Source organism: Schistocerca gregaria, chromosome 5 (assembly GCF_023897955.1).
Source record: "Schistocerca gregaria isolate iqSchGreg1 chromosome 5, iqSchGreg1.2, whole genome shotgun sequence".
Classification (NCBI taxonomy): Eukaryota; Metazoa; Arthropoda; class Insecta; order Orthoptera; family Acrididae; genus Schistocerca; species Schistocerca gregaria.
In genome coordinates, this window is record NC_064924.1 from 275,326,078 (window position 1) to 275,339,810 (window position 13,733).

General features: G+C 37.8%; 1 protein-coding gene across 6 annotated transcripts in view; it reads left to right on the forward strand.

Moving 5' to 3' along the window:
* Nucleotides 1-13,733, forward strand: part of LOC126272596 (GATOR complex protein WDR59) — a 238,149-nt gene that overhangs the window by 93,197 nt on the left and 131,219 nt on the right. For all 6 annotated transcript variants that reach the window (XR_007549246.1, XM_049975537.1, XM_049975533.1 and 3 more), the window contains exons 12-13: nt 2,557-2,646; nt 7,125-7,275. Coding sequence is in view for 5 of the 6 variants with exons in the window: in XM_049975537.1 (XP_049831494.1) it covers nt 2,557-2,646; nt 7,125-7,275 (241 nt within the window). In the remaining variant the exon portion in view is untranslated. The remainder of the gene's footprint in view (nt 1-2,556; nt 2,647-7,124; nt 7,276-13,733) is intronic.

Below are 13,733 nucleotides of genomic sequence, written 5' to 3' on the forward strand. Positions count from 1 at the left end.
AGCACTAAAAGCACATTTATCACGAACACCAATGTACAGCCGTAACTGTACTGAACTCCTGGACAGAGAATGCCGCTATTTCTGCAAGTATTGAGTATTCCAGAATATACAAACATTGCAAATGCAAGAAATTTTGAGAACCTTCCAAAAATGATAAATACTACATCACCAGTAATTGCTGTTGGTTGAGTTTGAACTGGCGAGCGACAGCTCACCAGCCAGTGATGCTAGCAGCTATACAGCACGACACAGAGTTTGTGAACTGAACTGAACTGAACTGGTACCATAGTTCCATGTGCCTGCCCCCCTTTTTTTGTCTAAGAATATTCTTAGTTAGTGCCCAGAGCTGCCCCAGAACATAACACCATTAGAGATAATAGACTGAAAATAAGCAGGTAAAGAACCCTTTGCCTTTGAGTGCTAGGGACACTGGAGATCATTCTTACAAGGAAGATAGCATGCATTTTCTGCACACGACGTTGAACGTGCTGCTTCCAAGAAAGTAAAATGCTCTTCTTCACTAAACGACTGATCACAGTACAACAAAATTCCACCTTCACTAAAGTTTCATGTGAGAAACTGTATCAATTAAATTTTGTTGGAGTTAGACATCAGTATGTTCTCTGAAAGCCACTACCTGGTGGCTGCATCATTTGTATTATGTTCCATATCTTTCACAATAACTTTGATGTCATCTACAAAGAGAAAAAAATATGAGTCGTCTGCCACATCTAGTAGCACATCATTGACATATATCAAGAAAGACAACAGACCCAGAGCAGAAAAGTTTGGAACCCCATACTATACATGTCCTCAGTCAGATTCAAAACTCTTCTCTGTTTGGTGACACTGGAGGAGAACCTTCTGCTTCGTACATTCCAGATATAAAGTGAACCATTATTGAGCTTTCAGTTTATTGGGAGAATCGTAGAAAAGTATACCTCATCTGTAAGAGAGACTGCATATAACACTTACGTGACCCATTGTCAAGTACTGCTCAAGTGCTTGGGTCCCCACGAGGTCAGATTAAAGGAAGGAATTGAAGCAATTCCGAGGCATGCTTGTAAATTTGTTACCAGAAGTTTCAGTCAGTATGCATGTATTACAGAGATGCTTCATGAAATTGGATAAGAATCCCTGAAGGGATGAGGATATTCTCTTCATGAAACATTGTTTAGAAAATAAAAGCCACAAAAACAAGAGGCGTAAAGATAGTCACATTCCATGCTTCATTTGTGAGTGGGACAGAAAAGGGTGTAACAGTGGTACAGGGTACCTTCCACCAGACACTGGATGGTGTCTTGCAGAGTATGTATGTAAATGTAGTGCTGCTATGTATGTATTTAAATATGAATCAACTAGTTTATTGTGCATATTTCCATTCACTAATGAGTTTGGAATCATTTTTCGAGGAAACATGATCAACAAGATGGTATTTTCAAAATACAGAAGAGTTTTAGAAGACTGTATTTGTCTCCCCTCATCCTATTACATGTTCCCACATCCATTGGTAGAATTAGTATTGTGAAGTAGAAACATCAGGGGAGTTGTAAAACCTTTCATCATTGAAAGGCACTAACTGGTAACGGGCACCACACTGTAAAGTTTACTCTACCAGCCAGTCATCAGACAACCTACCAACTGTTACATTGTAGGTTATGAGGTCAGTGACAGAAACTTATGTTGAGAGGTAAAAGGACTCGATTCTCATGGCTGTGCCATAAACAGCTGAACCCTTTATTAGTCTTACGTACAAGAGTCTCCAGGTTGTGGAAAGAAGTGAAAAAATGAGTGTTGTGTTTAATTGTGTACCATTACAATGCAGTTGAATGACTTAAAGCTGAAAAATTTAATGCTAGAGTGCTGATATGAATTATGATGGAATGTATTAGCTTCGAGAATCCATGTGAAGATGTTACCCTCTAAAGTAGGAACTTGGACAAATTCTGCATTATTGAATTGAGTACATATTTCTATGACCTGCTTGTTTATAGTGTGGATTTCACTAATTACACACGACAGAGATACTAAATCGTAACAGTGTTGAATATTGAACATGAATAACTTTGTGTAAATTAGCTAGTTTTAGTTTTTCTCTCCATTTCTGTTGGCACCTTATGTGTCTTCATCATTTGAACCAATTAGCAATGCAACATAATCATCATTATTCATACTCATTAGTTTAGTAGATTTTTAGAGGTTGTTATTTCACATAATGAACCTTTTAGCTTTACTAAGCAAGAAACTTATAAATAATTTGGACCATCACTGCTGTAGCAATCCCGTGACCCAAGACTATCAAGTAACAAACAAATCTACACACACACACACACACACACACACACACACACACACACACACACACACACACACAGTGGTGGTTGTAATTCTGTATATCTGTCAGGAAGCAGTATTGTGAAGTCTTGCTGTTTTTCTTTTCTTCCAATCCTCAGCTTCACTATAAATATATTCTTAATAACATTTTCTTATTGTTGTAACTGATTGTGCTATTATTTGTGAAGATACTTACATTTGGTTTTTGCTTTATACTGACAGGCTATGAAACAGACAGCTCAGCAGAGAGTCAGAAAGAATAAATCATGCCTTGAACCATGCCTTCGGCAGCTTGTGACAACAATAGATCAGGTACGAGGAACATTAAAACTAGTACTACATTTCTAAACAGAATGAGTTTATTTCCCCATCCCTCTGGTCCCCTAGCACAAATCTTTGCCATAAAGTTAGTACCTACATTTGCAACTAAAGTAACTTGCCACTCGAGTGACATCACTGAACTCGCACAATGACACCTAGATTCCTGTGGTGTCACTTGAATAATACCACTATTAGTTGTGCCACTAAAAGTCACTTTAACTTTGCAATGTCACTTTCTGTCTTCCACCACCAATTAGTCCCATTCGACTGCTACCTTGCAGCTGAATTGCAAAGTACAGTTTTTGTATTCTGTAATTGAATAGATAAAAAATCTACTCACCAAGTGCTGCAGGAGAACACATGAATAAAAAAGGCAAGGAAAATCTGTCCTTCTCATGCCACCCAGTAAGCATCTCCTGACCTGGGGTTCTGGGTGACTTTTCCGAACTTTGCCCCTTTTCCTTCACCCCTATTCCTTCCCCTTCAACCCTTCTGATAGAAGAAGGAGCCACTGGGTCCGAAAGCTTGCATATGTAATACTTTTTTTTATATGTATGTTCTCCTGCCGTTGCTTGGCGAGTAGACTTTTTAGCTATCCAGTTACGTTACACTGTCAAAAATTATTGTATTCTCATTTTGGTATTAGTAATTTTGTTGTGTGCATGTTTTGCAGTGCCAAAATATGACTGAAAAGTGATCGTTAGGACTAATTGTACATGTTAACAGAATCTTCTGTCCGTTCTAGATAGAGCAACATTATAATAAATGAAAAGCACCAGTTTTTCTTTTGTTCTACAGTAAAAAATTGTAAAAATTAACAATAAATTATAAAAATCAATAAAAATTAACACTATAGAACAAAAGCAAACTGGTGCTTTTCAGTTATTACTAATTGTACAGTTCGTGCAGTGTATAATGAGCAGCCCTGTTAGTGGAATCACAAAAACGAGCGCTATGAAGACAGAAGCTTAATAGATCAATTATTGCTTGAAATGTGGATGATACATGGGAAAAGTCCCCAGTTCGATTTACGTATTGCAAATGCTAATATAAGAATCATTCACAAACCCGACAGCAACAAGCACTGCAAAGTGTTAAAATCTTATAAGAGTGGTGCATCTGTAGATCGCTCTAGCACACAAAAAGATTGATTTCCAAAAGTTATGTAGGAAATGAAATAGTTGTTGTTGACATAGTCTTCAGTCTGGACACTGGTTTGGTACAGCTCTCCATGCTACTCTATCTTGTGCAAAACTATTCATCTTTGAGTAACTGCGACAACCTACATCCTTCTGAATCTGCTTACTGTATTCATCTCTTGGTCTCCCTCTACCATTTTTATCCCACAATCTTCCCTCCAGTGCTAAATTGGTGGTCCCTTGATATACAGAATGTGTTGTACCAACTGATCCCTTCTTCTAGTCAGGTTGGGCAACAAATTTGTTTTCTCCCCAATTATATTCAGTACCTCCTCATTAGTTATATGATCTACCCATCTAATCTTCAGCATTCTTCTGTAGCATTACATTTCAAAAGCCTTTGTTCTCTCCTTGTTGAAACTGTTTCTCATCCGTATTTCACTTTCATATGTGACTGCACTCATACAAATTCTTTCAGAAGAGACTGACACAAATTTTTTACTCTGTGTTAACAAATTTTTCGTCTTCATGAAATGTTTGTCTTGCCATTGCCAATCTACATTTTATATCATCTCTACTTTAGCTGTCATCAGTTATTTTGCTGCCCAAGTAGCAAAACTCAGTTACTACTTCAAATGTCTCATTTCCTAATCTGATTCCCTCAGTGCCACCTCATTTAATTTGACTACTTTCAATTATTCTCATTTTGCTTTTGTTGATGTTCATCTTATGTCCTCATTTCCTTTTCTGTCTCTGACAGAATTATGTCATTAGCAAACCTCAAGGTTTTTATCTCTTCTCCCTGGACTTTAATTCCTACTCTGAAATTTTCTTGTGTGCTCTTTACTGCTTGCCCAGTGTAACGTTTGGGATAGGCTACAACTCTGTCTCACTTCTTTCTCAACCGCTGCGTTACTTTAATGCCCTTGAACTGTTATAACTGCTGTCTTGGTTTCTTTACAAGTTGTAAATAGCGTTTCACTCCCTATATTTTGCTCATGCTACTCTTAGAATTTCTTATCGAGTATTCCAGTCAACATTGTCAAACGCTTTCTTTAAGTCAACAAATACTATAAACCTAGGTGTGCCTTTCTGTAACCTATCTTTTGCCACTTTCTTTTATGTTTATTTGAAATAAAAGTGGTTGCCTTTTTCTTTAATATATAAGCCCTTCTTATGTAGTGGGTGTATCAAGGCCACCTTCCACTCCTGGTAGTTTTTCTTTTCCAAATTTTCTCAAAGATTAATTTTAGCTCATTTTTGTTCGAGGCCATTTCAATACTTCTGCTGGAATGGATGCTGGAATAGAGTCTTCTGCACTGGCTTTATAAGTTTTTAATAAGTTCAATTCTTTTGGTAGTTGGGATAAATCTTCTTCTAGATTTTCATGAATGTTTGAGTATTTAAGCTTAGGCATTGATTCTGGACAAATAATAATCTGATTAAAATATTTTGCTAGTATTTTGAAGTTTTCAGCATTACTTATCCAAATCAGTGAGCCTCGTACATTGCCACTCTGTTTTTAGAGTTACATTTTAAATACATCTACCTAACTCTTTAAATCTCACTTGCTCCTGCAGGCATCTACTGGAAAGGGGCCCCTTTAGCAAATCATCTGCAGATTATGTGCAGAAAACACTTTCGTAATAAATTGCATTCTATACTTTTTTTTACCACTGCCTAGCATTTGGCTTTTTGACTTGAAATGTTAGTAATCACAACAAAATTGAATATATTAATTTTAAATATACAAATTGAACTGTTTAAATATATTTAAATTCTGTAATTGATAGTACAGCATTGTGAGGCATAAAATTAAAAAGAGTATCTTTACCAATGGGAATCGAACCTGGGTCAACAAATTGCCACTCTACGCTTTAGATCACTCAGCTATTGTGCTATTTCGATGATAGATCCTCAAAAATCCCTCATACTGTGTGCCTACACAGTATGCTACGTGCAATTTCAAAGTAAAATATGAACTTGGTGCTGTGAGCAACGTAACACTCATAGTGCCAGTAGGAATGATGACGTCAATCAGAGCACATGTAGGCGAAAGCAGACAGCTGCGTCCCTTCTCTGAGTTGATTGTAGTGCAGCTGACCATCATTTCAGCACTTGACACTGGTTTCTAGTTACCGTGGTTTTTGCATATTCTCGTCGACACTGCACAGTTATTTTTGTAAAATAAACAAGTCTCCATTATTGTGGGGTACTAATGCCATGACTCCTTCTTGTGCAGAACCTGCTATGTATCTGCTAGTCACAGCACCATTCATTTTCACTGATATAATTGGTCTTGGATGCTGTTTAGATTATGGTATGAACCTAATGCAGTTTTGAAGATTAGAGAGGTGACATACAGTTTTTGTTTTTGATGCTTTTAGGGTTGTTCTCCACACATTACCATACATAAAACCTTTTTACCTGTAATGATGTTTCCACTACCATTGTTTCTCCCTCCTCTATAATACAGAGCTAGAATGTTGTCATCTATGTATGGATATTTATGCCAACACATCCTGTACAATAACTACTGTTAGAAGTATTGAGCGGTGACTGCTGAAAAATATGCTATCTGCAATCTTCACTCTAGTCTTTGATTTGACAAATAATATGCCAATTTTGTGTTTCACCACTTTCTTGTTGATAATGTTGACACTATTCCCAATAGCCTTAGCCACGTATCTGGGCTCCCAGAAATCTTCCATTTAATTAGTGTGCATAAAACTCTTAAGATAATTCATGGTTTCCACCACTTTCGATTAATGTGTGAATCTATAAATGTCATTCACATAATTTCAAGAGCAAAAACATCAAAATGTTCCTGCTTTCAGGGTGTTTATCTCCAAGCAAGATGTGTTTATAATATTGACTTGTTTAAAGTTGAACTACAATGTTAAATGGTTTGCATCTATTCCAGGCCTCGTTGATCAAAATCAAAATTGTAAATAAAAGTTTTATTTATAAAAGTGGTCAAAGACAATACCTAGCAAACATATCTAACCCATTTGGTCAAATTACAGTACATTTGTTTAAGAAAAGAAGTGGTGGACGGGAGATTATGTAGGAGGAACACGGCAATGAGGTCAGCTCAAGAACATAAGCGATAGTTAGCTAGACCTAAGTCTGTTGGTGTAATTCCATATTACAAAAGAGAATGCACTTAGATGTTTAGCAGTTCACCTCTTGATAGAGTTTAATCCTCATGTAAAAGTTTGACATTATCTTCAAGTATCCAGGTTACCAATTTAGTGATGTTAGCACATTTTTTATGTAGTTTTTGATTATTTGTTTATGTATTTAATATAATATGCGGATTTATTTCAGATAACTTCTGGGGAGGATTCAGAAAACAAAGTTTATTCCCGACATCTTTCCCAGCCAAACTCCTTTCTTGAGTCATCAAATATATTTGGCAGTTTTCAAGATGCTTACATACCATTTCCTCGGACATCTGGGGGAAAATTTTGTGGAGTTGGTAAGTGTTTGAAAACCCACCTTAAAATAGATTACCCTGCCTCTCACAGTCTCAGATATGTCAATGAGCATTTTCTTGATTTTATTATTTTATATTTTATTTATTTATGCTCTTGGGTCTGCTCCTACACTGCACAGAACATCAAAGTGTAGGTTTATTGAAAGCCATTTCTTGATCAAACAAAATTTTGTACTGTCATAACTACACATGTACTCAAAGGTATTTTGATCTACTGTGTCTTACTGTTGGGTTACTTGGTAAAGACTGCTGTTTTTTACAGTCCTAAGACTTCATGCAGCTTACCATACTAGTCCATTGCCTGCACATATTCATCCCTGTGCAGCTGCTGTAATGTCTATCCAGTTGAATCTGCTTACTGTACTGAAGCCTCAGTCTCCCTCTACAATTTTTGCCTCCATCCCCCTCTGTCCACTATCATATTAGCTACTCCCAGCAGCTCGGACCAGAATGCAGTTGTCACGTGGAATGAAAGCAGTAGTCTCGAGGGGGTGGGGAAGGGGAAGGGATAGCAATGTATGGGTGGGGGGAGAGAGGAATGCTGTCTTGTGGAGTGTGCAGCGTCTAGACTGCCAACAAGTGCAGCATCTGGAGGCTGTCGGGCGGGGAGGTGAGGAAAATTAGAATGAAGAAGGAAAGGCCATATGTATCCTCTCCTCCACCACCAACTTTTCTGAACTGTGCAGATGGGAGTTACCTTTACAACACATTCTCCACTCCTGAAATTATTCCGGCCTCAACCTACAGTAACATAATGTCCCCAGACCCTCCACCCGACAGTTTCCACCCCCTCCGTCCTGTCACCTCCTCTCTCTTCTCATCTCCCACCTTTTTTGTGTGCTGCCCTCTGCCAATGTACTCACCCATCTTTCTCTGCTCCTCTCCTTTTTGGCTCATTTTCCCCAGCTCCCTGCCGCCACAGCCTCCCCACATTACGCCTGTTGGCAGTCTAGTCTTGCACACACCCTTCATCTGTACACTGCTGCCCCTTCCTCTCCAGATTGCTGCATCCATTCCACATGACAGTTGTGTTCTGGTCCAAGCTGCCAGCGATGGCAGTCTTGTCTGCGTGAGGTGTGCTTGCTTCTGTGAATGAATGTGTGTGTGTGTGTGTGTGTGTGTGTGTGTGTGTGTGTGTGTTGTTTCTCTTCCTTTTTCTGAGAAAGACTGTAGCTGAAAGGTAATATTTAAGTGTCTTTTAATTGTGCTTGTCTGCAACTTAATGTATTGTCTTTACAGTAAGTAGCAATATATATATTCCTTACATTGTTAATATTCCAACCTGGATTTTCCAGTTTTCTAAATTAGCTGTTCCTTGATGCCTCGGGGTGTTTCCTATCGACCTGCCCTTCTTGTATTCAAGTTGTGCCCTAAAACTAGTTCTGTTCAGTTCACCGACACCTTTTGAAAGCTTCTATATTATCTGTATTATTTGTCATTCACATTTCGATTTCATAAAAGGAAACATTCTGAACAAATATTTTCAGAAAATACTTTTGAACACTTAATTTTATATTAGCTCATAGTAGGGATATATTTAGTTTTCCTTAGGAAAGGTATTTTGCTACTACCTGTCTGCAGTTTATATCCTCTATACTTTTGGCATCATTAGTTATTTAACTGCCCAAATAGTAAAACTCGTCTGGTGATATTAGTATGCCATTTCCTAATTTTTATCCCCTCAGCATCAAATGACTCAATTCAATCACACTATATTGCTCTATTTTGCATGTTTTGATATTAATTTTATAACTTCTTTTCAAAACACAATCAATTCTGTTCAACCAATTTTCCAAGTTCTTTACTGCTCTTGCCAGAATTAAGATGTGATTGGAAAATTTTAAAGTTTTTATTTCTTCTCCATGAATTTCAATCCATCTTCAAAATTTTTCCTTGGTTTCCTTTGCTGCTTTACACTTTCTATATACAGGTTGATTATTATGGGGTACAGGTTACAACTAGAGACAGTCTAAGGCCCAAGTGCCCTGAGCAGCTGCTTGAAGTGCAAGCTGATGAAGGTGCCCGGGGCACTTGTGCAAAGTTTGTGCACAGTGTGTACCATAATTACTACAGAAACTGACATGATTGAAAATATGTGATAAGAGAAGCAAAAAATGACTAGTAATGTTGAGTCTGCCACCAAACCATGTGAATGTGTGCCTATAAGCTGCCACTGGCTTGAGTAGAAAATGTTGCTCTAGTTAGTATAGATGTATTTGAAATATGAACTTATCACATAGAGGAGGTCTAGAGGCGCAGAGAGGCACAATGAAAAGAATACTAGAAATATATAAGCTTTTTGTCCTTCCTGAGAAAGGGGGGAGGGAGGGGGAAATTGCACGCGTGCACACACACACACACACACACACACACACACACACACACACACACACACACACACACTTCTAAGGAAGGACTTCATCCATACCTTGTATATTTCTAGTGTTGTTTTCGTTGTACCTATCTGCGACTTAACACATTCTATATGGTAAGTAGCAATCTATCATCTCAATATTGTTGTTACTCCATCCTGGACTTCCCATTGTTTGTATTGTAAACTTTTCACTTTCAAGTCCCTGGCTAATTGTGCTCAAATTTCACTCAAGGCTTACAGAAACAATGCACTTTATGGTACCGTTTGTTTCCATGTATCAGTCTCACATTAATTTATTAATAGAATATTTCTCTTTCATATCTCATACAAATTTGTTTTCTTCTTTTCAGTAGCATACATAAAAATTTTTAATTACTTACTGGTGAATTCTCTTACATACAACTAACACAACTAATCAGTGTATTATGATTAATATGTCAGTATAAAATTAGATGACTTTTTTTGTGTTTATGTCCCACTGTCTAAGGGGAGTGGGATTGGCAAATCATGTATCATTTATGTGCAAAAATGTTTCCAAACTGGCTGTAGTTACAACTGTTTCCCCCCTTTTCAATGACCACCTCCTTTTCCTTTTTGATTCACATGACTATAGTGTGATTCTTGTACAAATTATAGATAACATTTTGCTCCCTGTATTTAATTCCTGGCAGAATTTTAAAGAATGTGTCCCAGTCAACATTTTAAATAGCATTTTCTAAATCTGGTAATACTATATTAGGTTTGTCTTTCTTCAACGCATCTTCTTGCATATCAGACGGTCAATATTGCCCCATGTGTACATTCATGTTTTTCTTATCTAAACTGATTTCCTTCCAGAATAGGTTCTACAATTTCACTAAGTTAACCCTCCAAGTCGAAAACTTCTGTGTCATGCCTAGCCCACAGACAGTAATTTACATGGCCAGCTGATACAGCAATGCATCGTTGTATTCTAATTTTTCTAGTATAGGAATTATTTGTCAAAAATTAATGGAATTGTCAGGAATTGTCAACTAAAGAATTTTATTACATTTAAAACATTCATGATTACTTAAAATACACTTCCAGTGTAGTATACTTTGAAGCAGTATTCTAAGCAAAGTCTTACACTGCAGTCTCTTTTTGTGAGTTTTCAGCAGTTCCATTATGAGACACAGCATAAAATTTATATGTGCATCTTCCCCTCCATTTTATGTGGCTTGATAAATTCTAAATGCAGTATGCAGTGAAATATTTAGTTGCCCTCTAAATATTTTCACTTACCACTATACAAATGTATTTTTTTCCAAAAAGACAGTTTTCAGTTACTGATTTCATCCAACTTGCTCACTTGCCAAAAAGATCTTAACAGTGTGTAAGTGCAGACATCCCGACTCTTTGCTGATGAAGTAGTGTCGCCCATCATCAACAGATGGCAGAGCGATGCAGTTTTTCCTGTGATTCTGCAGCTGGTGAGTACATTCTCGGCTTCCTGGCTTAAAGAGGTTAAAATTGGCATTAGCATTGTCAGCATAGGAGAGTGTCTGGAGCAGTATACTAACCAATGTGTGGTTGCTGTTGGTGGAATAATTTGCTCCTCTTAGGATAATTATGTTAGACAAAGCAAATAACGTGTTTATTCTTAAAAAGAAAACAAGCACAGAGAATACTGTGCAAAGTGAATAACTCAACTTGATGATAATGACTCTTCAAGGAATTTACCATTCATGAAGTCCCACATTATAACACTTACTCTGCACAGAAGTGAGAATGACTTAGTCCAAAGTCTGCAAGAGCCCATGACTGTCAAACACTTCTGCGTTCAGTAAAAGCCGATAGGCTCTCAACAGGTACCTCTTAATTTTTCATAAGTCAGCAGCTATAGTAAAGGAGTAGCCCAACAGCTTTAAGATAAAAGCATGATTTGATCTTCTTTTGACATACAGTAACTAATTTGTACTGGGTCCAGCATTTAAGTGATCAAATGAATGTCATTACAGAAGCATCAGTGTAGTTGAAATTATTGTCATTGGATGTTCAGGTTGTCGATATTCCTTAGAGCAGCATACGATGCAGAGATCTCTCTGCTGCACTTGTGATGAAGTCAGGTTCAGCTTGACTACACTCGGCTCTGCACTAAGCCCAAAAGTAATACCTCAGACAGGCAAATAGAAAAACAACAGAACATAATCTAAAGAAATAGTGATTCCAAATAGAGAGAACTTTAATTCTTGAGAAGATTATATTATCCCACTTCCCACTAACACAAACTTCATCACACTTGTTCATTTACATTCTACTATGCTATGGGAGTTTCCGATCCATCCACTAACTTTAAACTTCCCACTAACACAAACTTCATCACACTTGTTAATTTACATTCTACTATGCTATGGGAGTTTCCGATCCATCCACTAACTTTAAAGAGAATCATTACTGGTAAAACCATGGAAAATTTTGTACCTTGTTGAGTTGTAAGTGAAAATGAGAATATTTTAGATTTACTGTTGTTCCACTGATGATGGTAAAAAGTGCAAATTGTTTTTGTTGTAACTTATCACCACAGCTTGCCCTAGGTGCCTACATCACACAGGTATTCAAAGTGATGTCTCCACGCATCTCTAGAAATGTGACATCATTGCACAAATTTCTTTCATTCTCATTTAAACAACACTGTAATTGTTTGAACATTGTCATTTGTACCAGGAGATCCTCTTCACTCTTAACAGGTATCTCTCCAATGAGACTTTTGACTTGACCTCCCAAGACGAAAATGAGTGGAATCATATTTGTTGGACATCTGATGCAGGTGTTCATGAGGAAGAAATCTACCTTCCTGTGACATTATTTTTATAAAACACATGACTTGTTTTATTGCAAAAATGTGTGTTCTAAGATTTTTATCATTACTGTCAACAGATGCAACACTTAATTAGTTTTGCTTATACCTTTAACTCACTCATCTCTGGAATTAGACCCTCTGTTTCAGTTTAAGAAAGTTACTCTCTTCCATCATCCCTGAGAATTTGTAACGCCATGAAAACACACATGGATCTTATATACATCTGATTATTTTTACATTATTTTTTTGTTGGGCCAGTTGTCTACAAAAGGAACTTATGCAAAAACAAAAAATAGAAAGTCCTGGTTGAAATGTCATCAGTATTATGAAATGGATCGTTACTACTCAGAGTTGCAGACAGGTGCAATGAAAATACTGTTATATACAAGGGTTGGAACTTAAATAGTGGCAACTATTTATTCACAACCAATACAGAAGAGTTACATGTTTGCACCTGTTACTGTCTTCCAAAGTAGTCAACAGTGTTGCGTAGAACCGGTGGCCAGCGATGTGGAAGGCGTAGTATACCGTTAGCAGAGCCTGTTCTGTTGATGGTGTCAATGGAGTGGTCTACTGCCTGTCGAATCTCTGGAACAGTTCTGAAGCGAATGCCACAAAGTGGTTCCTTCATCTTCAGAATCAAATCAAAGTCACAAGGACTTAAGTGTGGGGAGTATGGTGGGTGGTACAGTACTTCCCACCCCCACTGACCGAACAGAGCAGCCACCGCTTGCGCTGTATGCATCCGTGCATTGCCATGCAAAATGATGGGTGTGTTGTGCAGAAGGTGTCGCTGCTTCTTTTGCAAAGCTGGTCGCAGGTGATGCTCCAAAAGTGAACAGTAATACTGTGCATTGACGGTCTGCTGTGGAGGAATGTAATGCGTAGGATTACACCATCACCGTCGTACATGGGAATCGCCATAACTTTCACCATACTGGGGCTCTGATGCACTTTCAACTTTCTTGGCGACCCATAATGGCACCATGGTCATCCAACCACTGCACTACTCTATGTGCTTTTACTTCCTTGTTTTCTGGTCTTTATCTGTCTCTTTCTTGTTCCATGTCGTCCCTTGTTACCTCTTTTACTTGGTTTCACTCCTTGTAGGTTTTTATGGTCATGGAACAAGGGACCGATGGCCTTTGTAGTCTGGTCCCTTCAACCCCCACAAACTAACCAACCGTGACTCCATTTGTTGGATTGGCATTTCAGTTTTGGCTCGTACGATGTGGGCCATTTGTC